The 23,516-nt window shown below is 43.2% G+C and overlaps 1 protein-coding gene across 1 annotated transcript in view; it reads left to right on the top strand.

The window, feature by feature from the left end:
* The first annotated feature begins 2,772 nt into the window (after positions 1-2,772).
* The window catches only part of TOP1 (DNA topoisomerase I), an 81,009-nt gene continuing 60,265 nt past the window's right edge, over positions 2,773-23,516 (top strand). The window contains exons 1-2 of the mRNA XM_069806930.1: positions 2,773-2,989; positions 3,632-3,656. Coding sequence (XP_069663031.1) covers positions 2,957-2,989; positions 3,632-3,656 — 58 coding nt within the window. The 5' untranslated portion in view covers positions 2,773-2,956. The remainder of the gene's footprint in view (positions 2,990-3,631; positions 3,657-23,516) is intronic.

Genomic DNA, 23,516 nt, shown 5'->3' with positions numbered 1-23,516 from the left:
GTTGCAACAGATGTGGCCACACAGGTGTTACAGTTTAATGTGCTTTTGAGCAAGTTCTGTATCTCCCTGCCTCTTGGGATCTAACAGCATTGCAGCGGCTCCTTGCAGGCTCCACTCAGGCCCCAAGCTAACCCTATGGGAGACTGCAGACAAAATGTAGTGGATGGGAACTGATCCTTGGGAAACACTTCTGCCTGGTTTAGGTATCGATGTCTCAGCCAGAGGTTTCCTTCATCATATGAGTGGTATTTCACAGCTGTGGCACAAGGTTTTGCTTGTCACTAATAGATCTGGCACCGCTGCCATGGAAGTGGACCTGAGCTAACAAACTGGGCAGCTTCTTTACATTCAGAGCTCTCCTATCTGGCTGTCAGCAGACAGCGCAGCAGTGAGCCTCTCGTGCCAGTCTGGAGGCTCCCTTTTGCAACCAGACAAGCGCTTGCAAATGCCTGCGAAGATGGCAACTGTTAGAAGAAGGCAGTGATCCTTTCCTCTGAACGGTGCTGGCTGCAGCTGCAGCTGCAGCATGGTGGGGGTTGCAGCAGGTCCCTCTCTTGTGGTAGCATGCAGCTACCTGAGCAAGGCTTCTTGGGGAGTCAGAGATATGCAAGATTTAAAGTGAAATTGCTGCTTCAAAGAAAGGCCGTTTAGGAATTTCTAATGCTGAAAGATGGAGGTGCCAGACCGCTCCCAGGCTGTCCCGCGTCGGCGGACACAGGCTCCGCACCCCCGAATGGCAGCAAGGAGGGGCTCAAACCCAGAGCAAAGCCCCCTTTCATCCCATTCTTGTGAGCTAGGGGCAAACACCTCTTCCAACAGGAGAGGTGTCTGAAACAGCCTTTTTGTTATGTTTATATTTAAAAATCTAACAGTGACTAAAGCAGTTTGCATAATAAACAGCTCTAGAGCCAGAAATATTTGCCTGCTCTCAGTAAAAAAAGGAAGTCCTCAGATCCTCTTCTGAAGACTGTAAGAAAGTGACAGAGTTTTCCCTTTACAGGATATAAATATGCAGTGCAAATAGGTGGCTGCTGTCACTGCTTACATTTTGATGTCTCTCTTCAGATAGCCTGGCAGCGCCAGATTATTTTAGTGTCAAATCAAAGCTCTGGTTGTGTAAAGAAGCTGAGGAAAGGTACAGTCTGTGTTGCAGCACAGGATGGAAGCTCCAAGAAGACTGAAGGCAGTCCTGTGAGACATGTACCAGCCATGCATACTAAACCTGCCATTTAGTACACCAAAAAGAAAACCCCTTTAGTAAAGCTGCTGCAGAACAGAAATAAATGTCTTCAGATTTGGGTTGGAGCAGGAGGAGTGTTTTTCTAGGGAGGTATGTGATTCATTCTCACATTAGCTAAAAGAAAATAAAGCTTTTGTTTCCTTTTTACCCTCCATTTCCTCATGAGAGAAAAAAATTAAAGGGCCTGTTTACGCTGGAAGAAAAATCTTGCTGGCTGATCCCTTTTTAAAGCAGAAGGCTCTTATTTGCAGTGCACCATTGCTGTCCTTGACTTTAAGAAGTCAAGTCAGCCCAAACCCACCTGATCTGCGTCCCTCCTTAGCATCACACTTATCTGGATGTAGGGCAGTTGTACAGCACCTAGCACAATGTAAAGAACCACTCTGCGTGGTTACTGCAGCCTCTGCATTTCAGCCCGATACAGTTGCGTACACAGACTAATAAGGAGAGGTCATTCACACGCTCGGGCTCTCCGCAGGACAGATGAGCACGCCACGCTCGGCTCCTTTCCTGCCAAAGGGAACTGACAGCTGCATCATTTTGAAATGCTCGAAACCAAACTGCACATCAGGCCATTTGTGCTTATACAGGTTCTGTAGGAGCACGACTCAGCCGAGCTCGCAGAATTCCTCCTGCGGAGAGGCAGCGTGAGAGAATGGCCCGCCAGGCCCCAAGCCCACCAGCAGCCCCTCTGTGACCCAGGTGGAATCTCCCAGCCCACACAACACCGTCCGTTTCCTCACACCGCCTGACATTGACTAGGATGCCATAAGCGCGGCCATAAGGAGTTCCCGGCTGCCGGAGCAGCACAGCTGCCGTGAGGAGACGTCCTGCCCCGGCTCACGGTTAAATCCTGCCCGGGGGTGGGAGGCAGGCCTGCCAGGCCCCGGCCAGGCCCGGGGCATGCCCCGAGGGCTCCCAAGGAAACCCAGCAGCCCGCTCCTTTAGCAGGGGCTGAGGGGTCTCGCAGGGGGCTCACAATGTAACTGTGCCGGTTATCACGGGGATCCGCCGGGACACGCACCCCCCCACGGCTGCCCGCCGTCAGGGCGCCGCCATGCTCCCCTGACACGGCGGGGGTGGGGCCTGCGGGACGAGAGGCGGGGCTTGGTATGCAAATACAGCCGGCGGCCTGCGGGGGTGGGATGGGGCGCATGCGCACTGCGCGCACAGCGGGGCACGGGTTCTTGCACAATGCGCGGGGCTCCTTCAGCGGTGGGGAGGGGAGCGGTGGGGCGGGGTCGAGCATGTAAATGAGGGCCGGCTTTTGCTGCGCGATTGGAGCAGAGGGAGGAAGAGGCGGGACCGGATATGTAAAAAGCGAGCCGGCGCAGGGCGCACGGGAGGGGGAGACCGGCTCCGTTGCGATCGGAAGGAGCGCACGGGTTAGGCGTGGTCCGTATGCAAATCCCGCCGGCTCTCGGGCGGGGGGGGCGTGGCTCGGATGCAAATCTACCAACTGCCGTTTCCCAGCTCCCGCCCCGACGTTCTGCCTAACATCGCCTTGGCCCCGCCCCGCCAGTAAAAGGCGTCGCGCCTGCGCAGTGCGCCGAAATGAGGACTTAGTCTGTTACACAACGCTGTGGAGCCAGGGGCTGCGCTCACCGTCGCGTCCAGGCTCCGCGCGTCCCCGGCGGCGCGGCCCGGCCCCGCTCGGCTCTCCTCAGCTCTCCTCTCCTCCCGCTCCGCTCCGTTAGGCCTCCCGCACCCTCCGGCATGAGCGGGGACCAGCTGCACAACGATTCCCAGGTGAGCGCCTCTCTACCGCCGGCGGGGGCCCGCTCCCGGGGGACCCCGGTCCCTCGCCGCCGAGGCCGCGGGGTCCTTACTTCCCCTCAGGATCGGCCCCGGGGGCTCGGCTGACACCCCCCCCCTTTAACCTCAGTGAGGGGAGACGTGCCCTGCTGCTGCCCCCTGCCTGGCCCCACTCGGGGTAGCCCACGCGTCTGGGGAGAGCTCTGTCAACCCGGCCTGTCCCCCCCTCCCCCTCCGTCGTGCTGGGGTGCCCCCATCCACCGATCCCGTCCTCCCCGGCCACGGGACCCGTTTCTGCCCAGATGGGGGGCGGTGGGGGAGAGGGGACTCGTGCGTGAGTCCCTGCCCGGGAGAAGGGGAGGGGGGCGGCTGCCCACCTTCACCTGGCTCGCTCCCCTCTGGGGGGTCACCCCAGGAGCTGTGGGGGTGCCGGGAGACGGTTCACCCTTCCCCACCGCCACGGAGGGCACCTTCTGCATCGCGCTGGTCATTTCTCATTTGATATTTAATTTCCATAAAAATGAGAATGAAGGGGGGGGGAATCCAGCGCGCCCCCCCCCCAAAAAAAAAAAAAAAAAAAAATCCCCTGGCGGGACGGCGTTTTTCACGGTCTCTCCCTGTCTCCTCTCCCCGCAGATCGAGGCGGATTTCCGAGCGAACGGTGAGTGTGGCCCCGGCGCGCCCCTCGCCTCGCCGCGCCGGCCGCGCACAGACATGGCGTCCCAGAGACTAAGTCCCGGCTCCTCGCTCACCGGCCCCATTGTTCCCATCGAGCTGCCAAAAGCGCCCCTTTCCTGGCGGCCTCGCCACCCCCCGACCCCCGCTTCCCCTAGTGGGGGCACCGGAGGCCCCCGATCCGAGCCCAGCGGCTCTCCCGGAGTCCCCTTTGGGCCCCGATTCCTCCCTGGAAAGTCGCCTTGTCGACGGTCGGGACTTAGTCTCTGCGCCATTTTCTTTTTCTCCTCTCTTCTGTGTGGCTTTCTCTCCTTCTCCTCCTCCCCGTGCTGCCGGAGAGGAGCCTTCTACAGAGGCACCGAGCGGCGATCCCCGGCCCCCAGCCCCTTCTTAACGGAGGGGAAAGCAAAGTTTTTAACTCAAAAAAAAATCCCCAAGCCGTTTTTGTATCGCAGCCTCCCTCCCCCCACTGCTCCCCGTCTCTGTTCCTTTCAGGGAATCCCTCCCTTCCCCTAAAATGAAAGGTGATTGCAACATGTTGCTCTTTTAAAGAATCTGCTGCATCCATTTTAAGATCAGTCTTATTTCTTTCCTTGATATTTAATTGATGTAACTTTACCTTGTTGGGTGGGGTTTTTAATTGAAATAAAAGCCCACATTAAAAAAAACCAACCAAAAAAAACCCTCCGAAAAACCAACAGTGTAGACAATTCCAGAAAGGTAGACAGCATCACTTCAGAAAGTTTGCAAGCTATCTGTTCATCTTGTTCAGAAACATTGTAGTAGTTCTGTAATTTTTTTTATATATGTATATATTTATATATGAATATATGCACTTATATGTCTCTCTATATTTATATTCATATATATATACGCACATATATAATATCTTTTCTAATCAGCCTGATGGCTGCTAATTTTTTCTGATTGTTTATTCATTTTTCTAGGAAGCAAAGCTAATTGCAATCCCCCCCCAGGTTGGTAGGTGTCAAATTGAAGGGCTTACGCAGGGTGGAGGGAAGTTGAGGACATATAACCTACCTTTGTCTGTATGTGTTATTGTCGCTGTTCGGGATGTGTAAGGAACTCTGAGCTGTTGTCTGACTGATGAGGTGGTAGAGGACAAAAAAATGGTTGAAGATACCTGCTTAACTTATACTGATTTTTAGCATGCTTTTCTGGATGATGTTCATGTGCCTCTTTGGGTTGTAGGCTACCGCATGTAAATATTTACAAATCTATGTTTGTGTGCACCTTTCTGTCAGTTCATTGGAATGTGATTGTGTGTGTGCAATAGGAGCAGGCAGTAGTGAATATGCAGGTTTTGAACTTTTATTTCCATTCTGAATCTATAGTAGGGCTCTGTGAATAATTCTTAACAGAAAAAAGGGTGCAGTGGATTTCCCAAGAAGTGCAGGAGTAACTCTTGAAGCAACTTAAATATAAGCACTTATTTGAATACTTATAGACTTCTTATGCTGGGAAATACTTGCTTAAGGATCATCTTTATTTAGGGAAAAGTACTCCCTGGTAAGCTTTAGTTATGTACTGATTTACATAGGGGAAATGATGCATATTTGACCTTTCCACTCAGCTTCCAGTGAACCTCTTAGAAGGATTTCTCTCCTCTATTGTGACCATGTGCTGTTTTATTCTTTTAAGAATTTGAGGCATATAACACTTACAACTCCTCTAGTTTTTATTTCTACCATGTGTTGGAGGAATTCAGTACAGAAAATCAAAGTAAGACACCTTGATGGAAAAACTGAATTCCTGGTAAATCAAGCATACCCAACAAATTCATACCAGTGCAGGTAGCGGCACCCTTTTCCTCCTATTGTAATTATTTTTATGGCAGTCATGTAACATCATCGTGACTGATCAGAGGCCCCAAAAATCCAAAATCCCTTTCAGCTCTGAAAGGTGCATGTAACCCTGTTAGTCTTGTTAAGGGAATAATGCTGAATAGACACTGTTCTCTCTGACCTTGTGACCACGACTGATCTTCCTGAAAACCTGTCACCTCTGCTTGCTCTGAGTCTTGTTTCCTCTACATAGGAGTTCTTTGCACTTCTGTGTTGGGAATTGTCACGCGCGGATCTGAGAACAGCGGTTTTCATTTAGGCATAGCAGTGAGGCTCTAGCTCTTATATTCCTGTTTTGATCCTATTTAGTGGCAAAGATTAGGAGTGGGTGGTAGGAATCTCAAGTACTTCCCCCCCCCCCCCCAGATGTTTAGAATTGGTTTGTACTTTGATTATTGTTAGGCAGCACTTAACAGTAGTGCCAACGTCTCCTTTTAGGCTGCCTTTCTTCTTTACATTTGGGGAAAGGGAAGTTTTTCTGGGGGCTGGTACTGACTGATTCTAAATGTTGAAGGTACCAGCAGTAAACATTTTTGTTAATGAAGAATGTTTTGGGTGACTTCTGGATAGTGTATCAGTAATAGAGCAGCTTAAGCACTTTGAAGCTTCCTGTTGTTACTGATGTTCAAATCTGGGTCAATGGACATACTACCTCAGGTGGTGATCACACAAGTTGTTGCAGCTGAAGTAAGGTGGGTGGGGGTGGATCTGCCAGCCCATTGCAGGTCACCAAGGAGCACCCTGGTTGTAGCTGAGAACTTGGATCTGATTACACCCATTTCATTGATAGCAGGGTAGTGTTGGGTATGAGAGAGGATGCCAGCAGTAAATATGTGTTCCTGGCTATTTCTTGTCATTAAATAGCCAGATCACTCTAAGCAACAGTGTCCTGGGCAAATTCCAACTTGGGTAATTGCATTCCGTCTCAATATCCAGATTCCCTCTCCTGTTTAATTTGGCGATAGCGGGTATTTTTTTCACCTTAATTGTATTTTTAGTATCAGTACGCACTGCAAAGAATTTTCCATGTTCAGTCCTAGCAGTGCCTAGTTTGCACAGTTTGCAAACCATCCTGAGAACAATATTGTGCTGAAACAGCGAGCCTTTTTTGCAAGTAATGTCCTCGCAGTCTTCAGCATTGTAGAAGGGAAATGGTAGTCTAAAACTGTCATTTCCAAGTACAGCTTGGTCATGGAAAGTGACCCCTTCTTCACAAATGTGAATGTTGAGTCACAATTATGTACTCAGGGAGGGAATCATTCTGATTTTGGTTTTTTTCTCACTTGGTAAAATTGCAGGTCACTTCAGATGCAAAATCTGTTTAGGTTCTATTGAGTTTTGCCTTTAATAGGTTTGTTATTAAGGTTGAACATAACAACCTCTTACTACTGAGGACAATGTTGAGATTAAAAGCAATTTATCTTGACTTTCAGTTCTCCCATTGTGTTTGCAGAGTGCAGTAGATAAAAAATACTTTTGTTTGCAAAATAATCAAATTGTTTTCCAAAGCTGCTAAATTCCACTAACTGCTGTTAGTGTCTTGGCTGTTCATCAGCCTGTGATCAGAACTTGTGTAAAATCCAGAACCATTCAGTGTAAAAAGTGAAGACATCAGCCTAAGCAGTGTTTTTTTCCTCTGGTTGATTTGACCAATAATGTCAAGATGCAATTTGAGGCCATTATCACTGTAGTAATTATTACAGTATACTAACAGGAGTCAGGTGTGAATTTGATTGTCCAGCGTCGTAGAGATGGCTTCTGGAAGTCAAACATGCTTGAAGGAGGGGGCTTGCTTTAACAGTGAATTTTTTTTTGGGGGGGGGGGGGCGGAGGGAAGAAGCCCTTGCTGCTGCAGCATCTTATCAGAAACTGGCAGTTTTTTTATGTTGGCCTGAGCACTCATATGGCATCTCTGTATATATGAGGGTGAAGATATGAAGGGGAATGAGCAAGAGGGAAATTTAAATTAAATAGCAAGAGTGCTGAACAAATGCCTTACAAGTTAATGAATTTCAGCATGTTTTGTTTCGCATTAAATTCATGTTTTATGTGTGATAGAGCGGAGCACGTAAAAGGTGGCGGTGATTTAAATGCTAAGAAACTGAAAAGCAACATAATGGAGATCCTTAAGATTTTTCAGTGGTTGTGAAATATAGTCTGTTGGAGGCCAGATTTGTTCTTGCTGCTGCTTTGTTGGTGCCTTCTGGATGGGTGAGAGTTTTTTGAAGGAGAGCAGGGCTGCTTCTGATATAGGGTTCTGTGTACCTTAGTGCTGCTGTTAGAGCCACTGTACTAAACAAAAATTCATGAAGTTAGGAAGCTTGAAGGTAAACTCTTGTGCTTTATCTGTTTTGTGCACATCAGGGCGAAACTGTCTTTTAGGTTCCCTGGGAGCATGTCACCAGTGCATTTAAATATCAAATGTTTGGCAAGGGATCCAAAATACAAAAGGTAGTTAATGGTATTTAGATGCAGATTGATATCTCCACTGAAAATTTCCTTTCCCTTTTTTATGATACATGGAGATGTGAATCCTGAAGAATGTAATTTGTTCCTTCCAACACAAGCCTCGCGTCACTCCCTGCCTTCACTTCCAGACTGCAGTGCTGGGTGGTGAGCCTGCATTGTAAGAAGTGCTGCCCACAGTCTCAGAACAATACTCGGGGTAGCTTTAAGTCTGAAACCACTTAGCTTTTTTATTTTAGAAGTATTTAACTTCAGACGCTAATCTCTGCAAAATTTCTTAATTTTATTTTCACATTGGTTCACAGCAATCTATTGCAGGGCTTGTAGAATAGTAACAGTGTAGCTTTACTATAGGAATCTTCAGATTGTTACAGGTGAGGGTACTTTGAAGTAAGTTGATAATTTATGACACTTCTCAGAAATGCAGACTCAGAAATGTAAATAAATGTATTGTTGGTAAGCTGCTCTTAAATATCATGTGCTACATAAGTTGTTTGCATCTATCTTTCCAGCAGTAGCCTCAAAAGGGCTTTTACTGAAGACCTTGAGGTCTGTTGTGTTAATTGTTCTGACACATTCAGCATTCAGGTTAAAACTTAATGGGTGTCTTGTGGGAGTGGGGAGTTGAATGCATTTCTGTTAGCTGTGGCCAACTTTTGTTTTTGTTAAAACTCAGCAGAATTACCTAAATGTGCTGGAAGATGTGTTTCGGGGGTTAATGGCCTGTGTGCTTCCTACTTCTAGCAGATTTTCTTAAGATGTTTTTCCTTTTACTACAGTGTTAAGCGATACCTGTTATTAACATGCTATCAGTTCTACTTTGTTTACTTTGTAAAACATGAAAAATTTTTAACCACGGGGCCAATCTAAAAGTGTGGGGTTTTACATGGCTTCACATGAATTAGGCACACAGCTCATAAACATGATTGAACACAAATTCAGATTTAATTTCATTTACAACTGTGACTTCAGATATTTGTTGGATAGTTCATTGAATTCCAACCTCCTGAGTTGCGCTGTCAGCAGAAACTGCAATAATATGTAATTATAGCAAGTACTTAACATCTCATTGACTCAAATTCCTCTGTTAATGATTTCACTGGATTCCTGTTAAAGTAATACCTGCTGAAATAGCACAAGCCACTGCCCTATTAGAGAGAGGCTCCAGGTCAGATTCTTACTAGTGTTGTAAATTGCTGTAGTTTTGCTAAAATCAGTGGAGCTCTGACAGTTTATCTGCTTTTTTGTTATTGGACTGCAAGGATGGGCTTTAATGATACAGTGACTATTTAGGAAAAGGACAGTTTAACATAAGAAATCAGCGCAGATTTGTTTTTTGGCTTTTTGAGACGGGATAGGTTCAAGTCTGCTTGAGCTCATTGTGCTAATATAATTTCTCATATACTTGTAAGACATGCAGTCGTTCAGAAATATTTATTGGCTTATTAAGTTGAATTGCCTTTGCGGCTGCTAGTTTTATAGAAACTGCTTCAAGTTTTATAGAAAACCTCACACTTAGAAACATGGGAGCAAAATGCTATTTAGCATTATGTATTCTGCTTCTGCCTGGAGTTTTGAAGGACTTTGTGTCTTAGGTTTCCAAATCTGAGAGAGGATATTCGTTGTAGAAATCAGTGTTTATCACCTTGCTTTTCTGGGGCTGTTTCGTTTGACTGAGACAGCAGCATATGACAAATATGCCCAGCCGTACCTTCTCCCTGTATGACTATCTGTTCTGAGCTGTTTAGCACTGTCAGCATTTAAATATGTATCATCATTAGATTTCAAAATGCTTCCTCCCGTTAAGAGAACAGGAGAAGGGTATGGACTTGCTGTTGTTTCAGCAGTGAGGTTGCTGCTCACCTGCTCTTCTGAAAGAACAGCTAGAAAATCAGTTTAAAACCCAGTTCTCAGCTACAGTAGGGTTATATCTTTTAAACAGTATTTCCAGTTACTGCTGTCCTTACTCTGCTATTAACTGTCTGCTCTAGGGAGCTCCCACTGCGTGTGCCTCTGGTGACTTCCACTGTCTGTCACTGGTTGAACATTGGAATTAATACAGTGTTGAAGTGCTGTTCTGGGCAGAGCAGAGAGAGCCTTTTCTACAGCAGGCTCCTGTTATTTAGTAGTTCAGCTGAACAAGTTGTAGTAGTGGTTTCCTGGTGTGTATGAGGCTACAGTATTTTTAGCACAGCATTTGTTCAAAATGTCCTGGCTGACATAATTACTAAATAGTTCCAGTGGATTTAATCAGATTTATAGTTAGAAATATTTTCATCTTGAATGCTTGCTTTTTAAACTAATGATCATAAAGAATGAACTGCAGTAATGTCTTCTGGTGTCACAGCAAGAGTTAGGACATTTGGTAGGTGATATTAATACTCAGCTGATGAACAAGTGAGAGCTCCAGATTGAGAATGAAAGTGGAGAGTATGGAGCTGCAGTCAGTCTTCCTGAAACTTGTTCTTTTGTAACACCTACTTAACATCAATGATTCTTGGACTTCTTTGAGACAGAAGTAGCATCTTGTTAAACCTCAGTCTGTGTTGCAGTGTCAGCAGGAGGGGTGATGTGAAATACAGTTTTGTGCCAGTCCTTGCAACAAACAATATTCTCGGAGATCCTCCAGCACAACTGGTGGAGATCAGACTTGATGGGGAAGTGGGAGACTTTGGCAATTAGTTCCCTATTAATAGCTAATGATAGAGATAGAGTCCTGTAATGAGGAAAGGTGAGTAAAGGACAGTGGTTCAAATCAGAATTGTCTCATGAATTTGCTACTGTCATCTCAAAAGTTCTAGTGATGTTTTCCATCATCTCAAGGCCTGTTTGTCTGCTAGAATAACATACTCTGTGCGAAAAAGAAGACATGGCCAGGCAGCTCTCGTCAATACTACTTTTGATACTGCTACTTCACCCTGGGGAAGATTCCTTTGTTCATAGCTGTTACTTAAATCTCAGTAGTTTTGCTTGAAGGTGGTCACACTAGTAGTTCAGTTTAGCCAACTAACTTGTACTGACAGCTGCTGTGTGTTTTGAAACTGCCAGTTCCCAACGTGAAGGAGTCACAAGGACAGAGACAGCATTGAGCATGCTTTACTCCTGTCTTGGAAAGCTTTGGAGGCGGGGGCTTGAAAATGTCTGAAATGCGTATCTTGATGGGATGGGGGCAGTGCAGGCTCAAATATGGGAGGTATAGCAGGAAAGTTAGTGTAGGTGTTTGTCATTCAGCCTCAGCAGACAATACCTCATCAAGAAAAACAACCTGTGTCTCCAGCTAAAGTACTTAAATCCCTTTTTAAGTTTGAAGACTGTAACTTCTGAAATTGGGGTGATTGCAGGGTAAAGAGGGACAACATCAGGCCATTGGGAAATTGTTTTATTAGAAGGCTTCTGTCAGTCTTGGAGCCAAAAGTTGCTTCCCACAAAGGTTCCGATGGGTAGATCTTTTTGGATTCCTTATCGATATTTTTGACATGAATGTATTTGTTCATGTTCACAAGCTTACCATATGCTTTGTGCAGTTGTGAGCTGTGTGGGTGTGCATGTATGTATTTTTATTTTATACCATCGTCAGAGAAGGGTTTTTTTAGGGAGTGCTATAAAGACAATGGCTTCCTTCTATAGCAGTATAGCAGAGTGCTGAGCTTCATGGTGCCCATGAGAAGATGAAGATTCACTCCTTCATAATTCTGCCCAGCATAAATGGTTGCGTGTTAAAGACAGATGGACATTCATGGAATTCAGTGCTGCAGCAGAGTGGTTCTGCAGCTGGCTGTATCTTTCCATGACTGAAGAGAGATTGATTTCTGCCTCAGGAAAGCTTGGAGTGTACTTGTAGCTTCACTAAAATATTTTGATCGGTCTATGTAATGCATTTTTGGCTAGGTCATGTCTGTGTCCATTAAAGACATGCTCCATGGTGAGGATGTACTAGCTAAGTGCCTGTTAAGTCTCATCAGCCGCAGTATACAGCTGACACAGTCTCTTACAGGCACACAGTATTTAGCAGATAGTACAACTTTATTTGGGGGAGAAACACCCTAACATTCTCAATGAAGGCATAGTTCTGATTCTTCAAAATGTCCTTTTTTTCTCCCATAATGCTATTTTTCAATGATTTTCTAAAAATAACACCCTGGTGACTTTTAGTACTTACTGCTCATTTTGAAATCCCAATCATTGATTTGCGCAGTCTTACTAATTTTTGCAGCAAGCATCTGGGACCTCAGTAGTAGAGCATTTTGCTGTGTTGGGGAATAAATGATAGGAACAAATGAAATACGAGGTCTTGTGTTCAACGCGGGTAAGACTGCACGCAGCTTGTCCTTTCTGAAACCCACTGGGCTAATGCATGTGCACTGTGTGTCTGGCTGCTCTGGAGTGAGTTCTCTCACATGCTTTGTAATTTCTGAAGTGTGGGGGTCCCTCCACTATTCAGTGTATACTGCATGGGATTGGAAGTTCACTTGTTTCTATCCAAATGTCTTGTGAGTTTAGTGCAGCTAGATGATGTGTGGCAGTGTCTAAATGAAATAATTTCAAGAAGTTTTAAGAAGAATTTTTTTTAGACGTTGACCAGAGATGTGGCTTCGTGGTAAAAAGTCAAGAAAATAATTAATAGGAATGGAACAATACCCAAGTACAGATAGCTTTTTAATTTTTCCTGGCATTTGTCACTGATCTATTGCCTAACACTGCTTTGGACACATGAGAATGTGAACTTGTAGAGTGTTACCCAGAGCCTTTTTTCTTCTTTTATTTGTCACTTTTCTTTGATACACCTTTTCAATTTGAATGACAATATGGTAGTTTTTCCTTTGTATCTAACATGGAATAGATTACCTGTGTTTTAGGGCCAGGGCAATGTACTTTAGTTGAACTTTTTATTGATGGCAATGTATTACTGCTCAAGGCTTATATTCCAGTATTTGAACAAGGGCCGGACTTGTCAAAAAAGCTGCTCATCTTCCTCTGAGGTTGCAGTTTCTTATTTTGGAGAGGTGGCCTCAAATGATGTTTTAGGGGAGAGGGTGAAGGCAAAGTGGGCTCTCGCCTTCTGTGGTTTTTTCCCTTTGAAAAATGTTAAGTGTCTGTCGCAGATTTTTAGGTATCTGGAGGTAGAGTTAAGAAACATGTAGTGGTCTTCTGACTGAAATGCAGAGATCCTGGAGTTACAGTAGCACAACCAAGAGGCTTCTATTTTTTGTGATCTGTAAGCAGAGTTTTAGGAGGAGAAAAGTACAGGTGGTGGCAGGGGACATCCTGTTGCATAGCTTGTGACATGAGATAGTTTGCAGACCTGCTAACCAGGTAGGAGGGCTGTCTTCCTTCGTCCGCTCTGCAGTGGATGCAAGCAGATGGAGTTCTTTGTGTCCTTAGGGAGATTCGTAGCTAAATTGGCAGTTTTTATTCCAGCTTCTGAGTTTGTGTGATGCTGTCTTGGCAGCTCTCAGCACAGTCTGTATTGCTTGGTGCTCTGGTCAGGCTATGTGAAGATGAAGGGTTGAGTATGTTCTGAAGCTGAAGGCAGGAACCACTGGGGAGGTACATTCTGTTACACATGGACACTATGCCTGGGATTAAGGTCCTTTGTGCTATACATTGTTATCCCGTCCTAAGGCCGTATTGTTTAAATAGGCAACACAGTGGGAGAAGAGGGAGTAGTATGCTCTTCTCAGAGGTGGAGAAACAAGAACAAAGTGGGAGTGATTTCTTCCAGCACAGAAATAGATATAAAGCTGTCTGGCTAGGACTAAGATTCAATTCCAACTTGGACATTTGTTTTCGATTTTTAATACTCTCTCCAGCTGAAGACAGGTGGTTAGCAAAGGGCAGTACAAAAAGAAAAAGGAGCTTCTGCAGTTTTAGCATATTTTGTAATTTTTTCTTAAATGCAGAACTCGTCTCAGGAGCTAAAGCGTGCGTTTTTTTTGTGTGGTACTAAATTCACAAATACTAAAATGTTGTGTGCTGGGTTTTGCAATTAGTGAAATCACTGGATTTACAGTAGGGAGATCAGAGGTTTTCTGGTCTGTGTGTGGGGTTCCAGTATCAAGTGCTTTACAGGTTAGTCTTTTGCACTATACATGCCATCTTGGTATGAGTGTCTCCTAACTGTGCCTTGAGCAATAGGAAGAGCATATTATGTCTTCTGCCAGTCTGTGAATGCTAGCAAGTGTGTGAGTAAGATCAATTATTGGAGAGATAAAACAGCTGGGATGGGCAGGTACCAGTTTTAACTTGCCTAACAAGGTACACTTACAAGTTAGACAAGCGCTCTCCATTTTAATCTAGCCTTTTGGGAAACTGGAAGCAGGAGCTCTTTGGAGATCCGTGTAAGGGTATGATTCATTGCAACACAAGCAGCATGTACAAAATGGAGGGATGGAGTAGTACTAGTGACGTACTCTGAGGTTTGTACTCTAGAGTTAATGACCACCAGATGGGGAATAAAAGGCTGCCTGCTTTTCTTTTGAGGACTGAGAACGTCATTGAGGCTGTTAAAATGTGCTGTATCTGTTGTAATGCCTCTTGTGCACAGAAAACCCCTTTATGCGTGGATCAGAGTAAGCTTACCTTACTGGTGTTTCCCTTCAATGCTTAGTTTTTAGCATTGGTTTTGGCTGAAGATTAAGTTCTTTCAGTTTGGTAATAGTGCACCTCAGGGATAAAGAGCAAGAAGTCTCAACTGCTTTCCGGCAGTAGAAAGTAAGGTGCAAGTTGTGTTCCAGTACACAAGTGTAAATTGTGAGATGCAGAGGCAGTAGGTTCATATGAACACAAATACAATGCAAGAGGTGAACTCTTAACAACAGTGACCCTGATTAACTTCTGCAGTATTGCCCAGTCGTGTTGTACGTGTCATCTTGATCCATCTTTTTAGTAAACAAACACTGGCACAAATCAGAGTCAGGATATCAGTGCTGTTAACTCTGATATCTGCAAGTTGTCATACTGGAGCTGAGTAGGTGTTCGGGTTACTTGGTCTTGCTCCAGTAGATTGGAACATCTCTCCATCTGTCCAGGATACCTTTGGACGTGAATGTGGATAACATGCATTTTTCAAGAGCCTTTTTCACTTTTGCATTCTTACCTCCTCCTGTGTTCTTCCTACTCCAAAACCAGGAAGCCTCTCAGAGGAGCTAGCATCTTGTCTGAGTCATAGTATCATAGCTGTGTATGTCACCTGCACTTCATTAGGGAAGCATAAGCAAGCTGTCCTTGAAATACCTGTTTTTATGAGTAGATACAGTCTTCTAATTTAAAATATGCTGCTCTCTGGAGTTTGGTAGCTGTCATAAACAATGTTTTTCTTTTATCATCAAGTAGGCTTATTCAGCATCACTTCTATCTAAAGGAAGCTTCTTTCTAGGTTTTAGACTGTTCTCATAGTATAGATGCAAAGAGGAAAGTACAGCTTGGCACTTGATGCTCTATGCTTGGCTGCTTCAGTTGTCAGCATGTGGTCTTGGGAGAGCCCAGCACAGTGTAGTTTTGTTGGCCCCGGTCCGTAGCTTGTCTTGCACTGGATGGAGACTGTAGCTAGCAATAAGCTGGCTATCCCAGTAATTTAATTCTTAGATTGAATCTTAGGCAAAAGACAGAAGCACTTGAATTGATGAGTCCATCAGTTTTGCGTTTCATACATGAAGGTGTAAAGCTGTCATTCTTCAGGCATTGCCTTCTGATTCTAACAGGTTTGCCCCTTCCCCTCCTGCCCAGCCCTGTTGTTCAGACTTTTGTCTAGTGATGCATAATCTTCAGTTTATGATTTCGCTGTCCATCACTGTCAAAGTGTGAGCTCATCTGTGTAGAGGAAAAAGTGAATTTATTGTTGAACCATAGCCTGAGTTAAAATAGTCTATCTTTCTCTGTGTTTGTGAGTAGGCCTCTCTTACAGCACTCATGCAGTGCAGTATTTGCCACTTTCAGGAATCTGATAGGTTTTTTTTTTTTTTCAAAGCTGCTGGTGCGGTCTTTGCATACCAACTGACTCTGCTCTGCGTGCAGTTTAGGAAGCAGGTTACATTTGGTGTTGACAGCAGGGGTAGCTAGTTCAGAAGGTGGGCTGGATCTCCTGGGAACTGATCTGTGCTTGGTCTTTGCCCATAGCTCATCAGTGTATTTGGTTAGAACGAGAAACAATACTAATGCCCTGGCCACATTTCTGAAGGACTGGGAGGCTTACTAAGTCTTTGTGTACTGAAGTTAAAGTGTGTATTTTTAAACAGATTCCTTTACAGAGAATGAAGCTGTGGAGCATTGTTTTGTGAAATAAGTCCCCTGTAGCTGTATTTCACAAGTACATGAAACAGTGTTCAAAACAGATGTGAGCTTCATTTATTAATGGCAGAATCAGTTTGTTTTTAATTTAAGTTCTTGTGTTTTTTCTCCCTTTTTGTAAATACCCCACCCAGGCACAGGAGCCTCATGCTCAGACTCTAATCCAGACTAAGAAACCTTAAATCCCAAAGGGAACTCATTAGTGTGTAGTTCAAGGAGTCCTCTTTTGCATAACATCAGTGTGTTTGTGCTTTGGGAGGGCCATTGAGCTGGGGAAAGGAACACTTCTCAGTTTCATTTTTATAGAGAAGTCCTAGGGAAGAAGTCTACTGACTTGCACATGGCAAATATTTACTTTTTGAATAGAGCTGAAATAAATATGATATTTGGTGTTTTTCTAAGCTGAGTTTTTATAGCGTCTTTTTGTGTGTATTAACAGTTTAATCTCAGTAGAGCTCTGGAATTAGTCTTTGCCAATTAACTCTACAGAAGAACAGAGTCAAAGAAGCCCTTCCTTTAGTTGTTTTTACCCACTACTGCAAAAAAGTATTTTAAAAAAATTGTAGTACATGGCCTACAAACAAGTATAATGGTGATTTTTATCATAGTTGCTTCAGAGACTGGAAAGGTAAGTTTTCCACTAGTTTTCATTTCAGGCAAGATCTGGTATTCAGAAGGGCTTTCTTCTAAGCATCCAGGAGGTGTTTGAAGGCTTAAAAATTAGTGCAAATTTGTGTCATTTCTAGGTTTCTCATAGGTCTCTTATTTCCGTGTTCTGAAGTAGGTGTCATTTGGTCAGCATGTGTCAGTGACACTTGTTGAGTTCTTCATCCCATAAGCTGTTTCTTACATCTTTACTGCCTCCTCCCCGTCACAGGTATCCGAATAGTATACTGTTAGGCAATGTGTTTAGCACTTTGCTAATGACAGGTATGTGATTTCCCAAATCCTGTGATCCAAATGGGTTTATTTACATACAAAACTAAATTTAGATCAAATTACTTGTGGAGGTTGGTACTCCAAAAAGGCATCAGTACAGAGATAAGTTATCAAGTGTCTGTGTACACCAAGAGTCAAATTGTTTTCTCCCTGTTAGTCACTACAGTTTTCCCTTGCATTTAATCAAACCAGAATTACTGTTGTATGTCAGATGTGCATGTAGTTCATAAAACAACTTCTAGTGCACTCCTGGATGGAACAAATGTTGGACTTGATATTAACTGCACACTTTTCACTGGAGCGAAATTAGATTTTTCTGAGAATGTGATGCTTGGTATTAGCAAATTGTCTCCTTGTTTTACTTGTCTGTGTTTATTGCTTCCACTTAAAAAAAAAATAATTGCAGTTTCTGTACTGGGGTAGCTGTCTTACTGTGAAGTGCTAGCAGACAAGATTCCAGTACCTGTCACAGAGACTGTAGTGGCAGAAAGTATCTTGTTTTATGTTTTAATCTCAGGGTAACCGGTACTTTCTTTAAAGTCTCTTGTTGTGAAAACCTATGTTGAGCTGTTTCTCTGGTTGTAGATCCTCTCTTGAGCAGACACTATTGAACTGTATCACCTTTTAGAGGTTCAAACAAATGTCCTTAGGAAACCAGGTGGAACATAATGTTGTCCCCAACAAATTTGGGGTATTTAGTACACCATCACTAGAAGAGAAATGTTACTGTTATAAGCTGTTACTTAACTTTCAATTTTATGATAACCTCTTTCTTGAGGAGTATCTTGATCTGTCCATGTAGCTACTTAGTTTTGGGAATGGTGAAGTTAAGTATCTTGTGTCATCATTTGCTGATTTTCAGAATAGGTTATTCATACTAGTTCTTTCTTATGGTATTAGTGCTACTTATGTAGTCTTCCCATTTACAGGCTTTACTTAGTACTACTCCTATGCATTAGTGAAAGCTTTTAAGGCTCTGGTGTTTCAGTAGTGGTGCCTTTTTACATCTGATAGTATCAGGTAAAGCTGATCACAGGTTGCAGTCGTGATCACAGGAAGAAGGGATTTTTTTTCTGGTCTGCTAGGGACCAGAGTACAGCAAGTACGATAATTGCTAATTGTAAAACAGATCCAAGTTCAAAAGTAAATTTGTACACCTTAAAACTTGCAAAATAGTGTTGCTGAAATGCATGCAAACTCAAACAGGTTAAATGTATTCAGGGATTGCAGTTTCAGAAAATGCTGGGGCTGCTGTGCTCTTTTGGGTAAAGCAGACCTTACTGAAGAGTGTAAGCATTGCTTTCTGCTGCTGGGTACCTGGATGGCACTTTCACTCCCAGAAGTGGTTTTGTCTAGCACAGGCTTGAAATACTTGGAAGAGGAGGATAGGAGGGAACAGTACAGCTGCTGCTCTGGGCTGTTTGTGTAGGAGCAAACTACTAAATCATCTGGAGTGGCTACAGCTTTCAGGGTGGTATTAGTCCTTCATGTCAAATTCATAATAAATTTTAACAGATGTATTGATTTAATTTTGACTCTAGTAAGAATCATAATAACTTTTTAAAAAATTGTCTCAACATATATAAAACTGGCAGCCAAGAAACTTTTAAAAATAGTTTTTCCTAGCCTTACAGTTGAATCATTCAGGAATAAATTACGAGATTGTAAATAGTCTTAGATGTTCCTCTTGTTTCCTTTGCTTATTTCTGCTGTCAAATAATCAAGTGGAAAGAAATATTTCTTAATTTTTTCCTTTGGAATACTCCTGAAAATAAGCTATATAACTTGTTTTTCTCATTTTGGGTTATATTAAAGAGGAATAACAAAGTTTTGAATCCCTGTCATTGCTTCTGTAGTCCTCATAGGTTTTTTTGAGCATGTTTCTAACCCTCTCACAAACCAACCTCTTAAAATATTTAAATAAATGTTTGGTTTCATGTTCAAAAAACTTAGAAAGTGTGATCATGTTGCAGTAGTAAAGCAGAACCTCTGATATGATGGAAGTCATTAGCTAAGCACTTGGAGTTTGAAGTGCAGTGATAAACTAACTTTTGATGACTCTCTGCACCTGCAGCATATTTCCTTCAGTTTAAACAGCTCATTTAGTGACTGTGATGGTAGAAGCCATTTGAAAGCTGAAAAAAGCAAACTGACTTTTCACACCTAGTTATTTCTGCATAGGTAAAGAAAGCACTACGCTTAAAGTTGAGGAACGAGGTAACCAGAAGCAATTGCTTCAGTTCATTTTCCAAGGATTATGCTTGCTTTCTTTTCGTAGACTTTAGATGTGAAACAAGTTAAGTAAATGTTTTTCTCTACTTCCTAAGTCTCATTCAAGGCAGATGTGAGTTTTGTGTAAGGTGGAATCTGAAAATGTTGGCTGTGCATTTAATAAAATTCTGATTTCCATCCAAAGATGCAAGCTATTAGTTTAAAAAAACAAAACTACAAAACAAAAACCCAGGAAAAAAACCTCACCAAACTGTTAATATATTGTGTGGAGCTTTTTTTTGATTGACAAGTTAGGAGTTTGTTATGCATAATAAAGTAACCACTGCATGTTATCCTCCATTAACAGGTTACATTTTATATTCAGGTATCTGTATCAGTGTGATTTAACAGTTGCCAGCTAGTGACACTTGACCTGGACTTAACAAAATAAACATATTACAGGTGCATAATGAGATTAAAATCAGAGATTTAGGTAACATATCGTGCCTACTGATGTAAATTGAAGACTTCCAGTGGAAGTTGGTGCACCATATCTAGGAGCTGTACTTACAAGTCATTTAAGTGTTGCAATCATAACCTTATTTTAAAACTCACTTTTAAAGCTACTGTGACCTACGCTGCTGTGGTGATGCTTCTTTCTATGTCCTCTATCCTTTCCTTTCAGAATACTCAGGAGTACAGTTGGAAGTGCAGAAATCTCAACTGTTATTAAACATTTACTTTTTGTTTACTTGTGTGTTTTAGCTGGAATCGGGTGGTTTCCTGTATGCTAATTGCAGTAATGTCCCCTTAAGAAAGGGGAATTGCATTTTCTCCCTTGTCTTGAGAGTGGGACTTGTGGCAAAGCAGACTCTGGTGATAAGATGCTTGCAGACAACGGTTGGAATTAGCCTGGCGTAGGTGAGTGATCACTTAACCACAATGGGACCAGAGGTGAAATTGGGCTGTATCTATCCAGTGCAGCCCAATACTTGAAAGAAATGATTGCAGATAGAAAAAAACAAAACAAAAAAAACAACAAAACAACCACCAACACCAGCTGGAATCAGTGTGGGAGTTGCTCTTACAGTGAGGAACCAGCTTAAGTGTGATAAAAATAAGTGCCTGGTCTTCTGAAACAAACCTTTTATAAGACTGAGGCCATGCTTCCCCCGTCAGTTTAGCTTAGTAGGCATGATACTAAACATGTAGTAAGAGAATTGTCTGACTCCAGCACGTAAAACAGTGGTACTGCTTAGCGGAGGTGATTTAAAGCTTGTACCAACCAGTTCTCTGTCTTGCAGACTCAATTTATGCTCTAATACTGAGAGTTGCAGAGGCCTTATGTTGTTCCCAAGGGTGCTGCCTCTTCAAGTCTTTCCTCCCTACAGCAAGCAGGAGACCAGCACTGGCCAAAGCCACATCATGTTGTCAAGGGATGGTTAATAAAAGGCTTTGAACAAATGCCATTAGAGCCTCTTCTCCAAGGACTCTGAGCACAGCTTGTACCACTCCCATGTGTATAAACTGTGTGTGATCCTGACTGCTGACAGGAGGCTAGCCATTGACTGCTGCAAGACAAGCATTTCAATGCAACTGCTTTTTTTCTCATCTTCTGTAAAGTGTTTGCTTGGGAGGGAGCCCTTGTTCAGGGTCAAACTCGGGATAGTCAAACATGCCAGCCCTGTCCTCGTGTGTTGGTGTGAATACAGGCTCCGTGTGAGCTACTGTTGAGACATCACTCTTGCACTGAGGAAGCATCAGGATTTCAGGGAGTCTTTACAAACTACTTCTTTTTAGTGAATCCAAAAATGCTAGAGATTTACACAGCCAGCAAGTGAAAATATTTTTCTAGTTGACATCATTGCAGTGTAATTATTCCTGACAACACAGCAGTTTTCCTGTTGGCTAGTGCAGTTTTTAGAACCGAAGCTTTTCTTCTTATGCCCCAAAATAATACCAATCTCTTTTTATTTTTTAATCTAGCTGAAGTTTCTATTATCCCCTCTAAGGACTAGGAGTTATAGCTGTTTGCCCCTGTTTTCTCCTGATTCACCTGAGTTTTCAAGAATCTCCTGATTCTTGAAAGTTTGCATGCAATAAGCAGCTGTTGACTTTGCATCACAAATTGTGTTGTTTGCACCTTTCTAATGATGGTATAAAGAGCAGTTGGAGGTGTAAAAACCTTCTGCTGGGGGCACTGACTCAGTCTACGGATGGAGTACAGTACATGACGTTCTCTGTCTGCAGTGTGAATTTGTCACAGATTGCACTGAAAGATTTTCTTTGCTCTTGACCCAGTCTACTGAAGTAACTCTCAAAGCTGTTCCTGGGCAATCCTTTGTCAAGAATCTCCAGAAGATGATTCAGCCCACCTACCTGTGATGATAGTGCAGGCAGGAGCACAGTCAGTGTACTCCTTGCTTAAAGTCTAGGCTTGATTCTTGTGTTACAGTTGAGTATAAGCTGGGGTTCTCTGAGCTATGAAACAACTAAAGAGCAAAAGTCTCTCTGGTGTAAGTGTGCATAGTGGCTGAGCAAAAGTGAGTGTTTCAATCCACCCTGGCTTGCACACCCTTCATGAGAGGGGATCAATGAAGAGCAGTGTGTTGTCACAAAAATTGTGCAGCCCAAATTGCTAGCCAAGAACTACTTCAGGAAGAGGATTCCTGCAAACCACAAAAATAAGGGTTAAGTGAACAATTTTGCTTTAGATGTGTTGAAGTAAGGGATAGGTTATCTTCAGCAGTTCCTGGTAACTCCGAAGTCTAAACATGCCTGTAAATGTTGCAGTTGTCCTTCTTTGGAGAACCAGGGCAGAAGGCAAGCAGAGGCACGGGTGCCTCTTGTCCTTGCTCCTGAGTGACTTGTGAGTGACCCTGGGCAGTTCTTTTTGTCTTTGTCTCTGGTGTGGCGCCTACGTCCCTCTCTTTGTCTCTTCCCGAGAGAAGTTTGTGTGTGACAGCACTGCATGATGGTGTCTGTAGTAAAGGTTGGTTGCTTTCTAAGTCTGAAAATAGGATTAGTTCCCTTGCATTCTATTTGAATGTCCTTAAATTTTACCTTCTTGCATAATTTTAAACTAATTTTACACTCCTGGATGCTAGACTGGTTTGTGAACAATTGTCCAGGCTTTCTCAGCAAGTCTGTCCTTCCTGCTGTGCTGGTTATGTTAACTGCATTTTGCACAATGGAGTGCGAAATGGGTGTGAATTTGGAAAAGCCTGAGATTAGATGCTCTAATAAAAATTGTTTGGTATTATTGGATCTAAAAGAAATCCACAGGGGAACCTACCTGTAACTACTTTTTTATGCCAAATTTGTTCTCTGAGCTGATTCGTAACAGCTGTTTCCCCTCAGCCACATTTACTTTATATACCCTGAAGTCCCGCAGGGTCTCAGTCCTGTATATATGTTATTAGCAAATCAGAATACAGATTTAGTTGCAATGAGTGTAAGGCTTTTGAAACCTGAGAGGTGACGAAGCTCAAGCTTGTTGTGGCTGTCCATTGTTTGCATTTTGGATCTGGTTATGATACTCAGATGCAGGTGGAGTTGGCTTTGGAAAGGGTCATTGGCTGTTAAAATTGCCTAGCTTTCCACTTTTCTATCTGTTTGGACCCCTTCACTGGCTGTTGAAAGTAATTCTGGGCTAGTTTGAGGTGGGAGGAGCAGGAATAAGTGCTTACTGAAAGCAAGGCAGTTGTTGGACATGACAACAGCTAGGACTGAAGTGGGCATATACCATATAAACTTGCACATGCTTCCAACATGGCTTTATATTTCTAGAGTGTTCTGGAGCTTTCCTGAGTCCCACAGTGATCACTGCATGGATTTTTCCCTAGATCTTGCTCTCGGCCTCATCTTTACCTCCTGATGTGCAGAGTTATGATGGGCCATGGCTTTTGAAACTTGAGGCAAAAGTGTGTCTTCAGTTTTGCTGCTTCTTCAAAGATGTACATGCAGTACCTAACTTTGTTTATTCATGTGGGTGTAGACTCATAAAGCAATAGGAAAAAAAATCGCTGAAACTATTTCTACCCCAGTAAGGGAAGAGTGTTAGTATGCAAGATACTCAA

The sequence above is a fragment of the Haliaeetus albicilla genome, chromosome 2 (genome assembly GCF_947461875.1).
Source record: "Haliaeetus albicilla chromosome 2, bHalAlb1.1, whole genome shotgun sequence".
NCBI classification, from domain to species: Eukaryota; Metazoa; Chordata; class Aves; order Accipitriformes; family Accipitridae; genus Haliaeetus; species Haliaeetus albicilla.
Note: the sequence above shows the minus strand (reverse complement) of the source record. Positions and strands in the feature narration are given on the sequence as shown.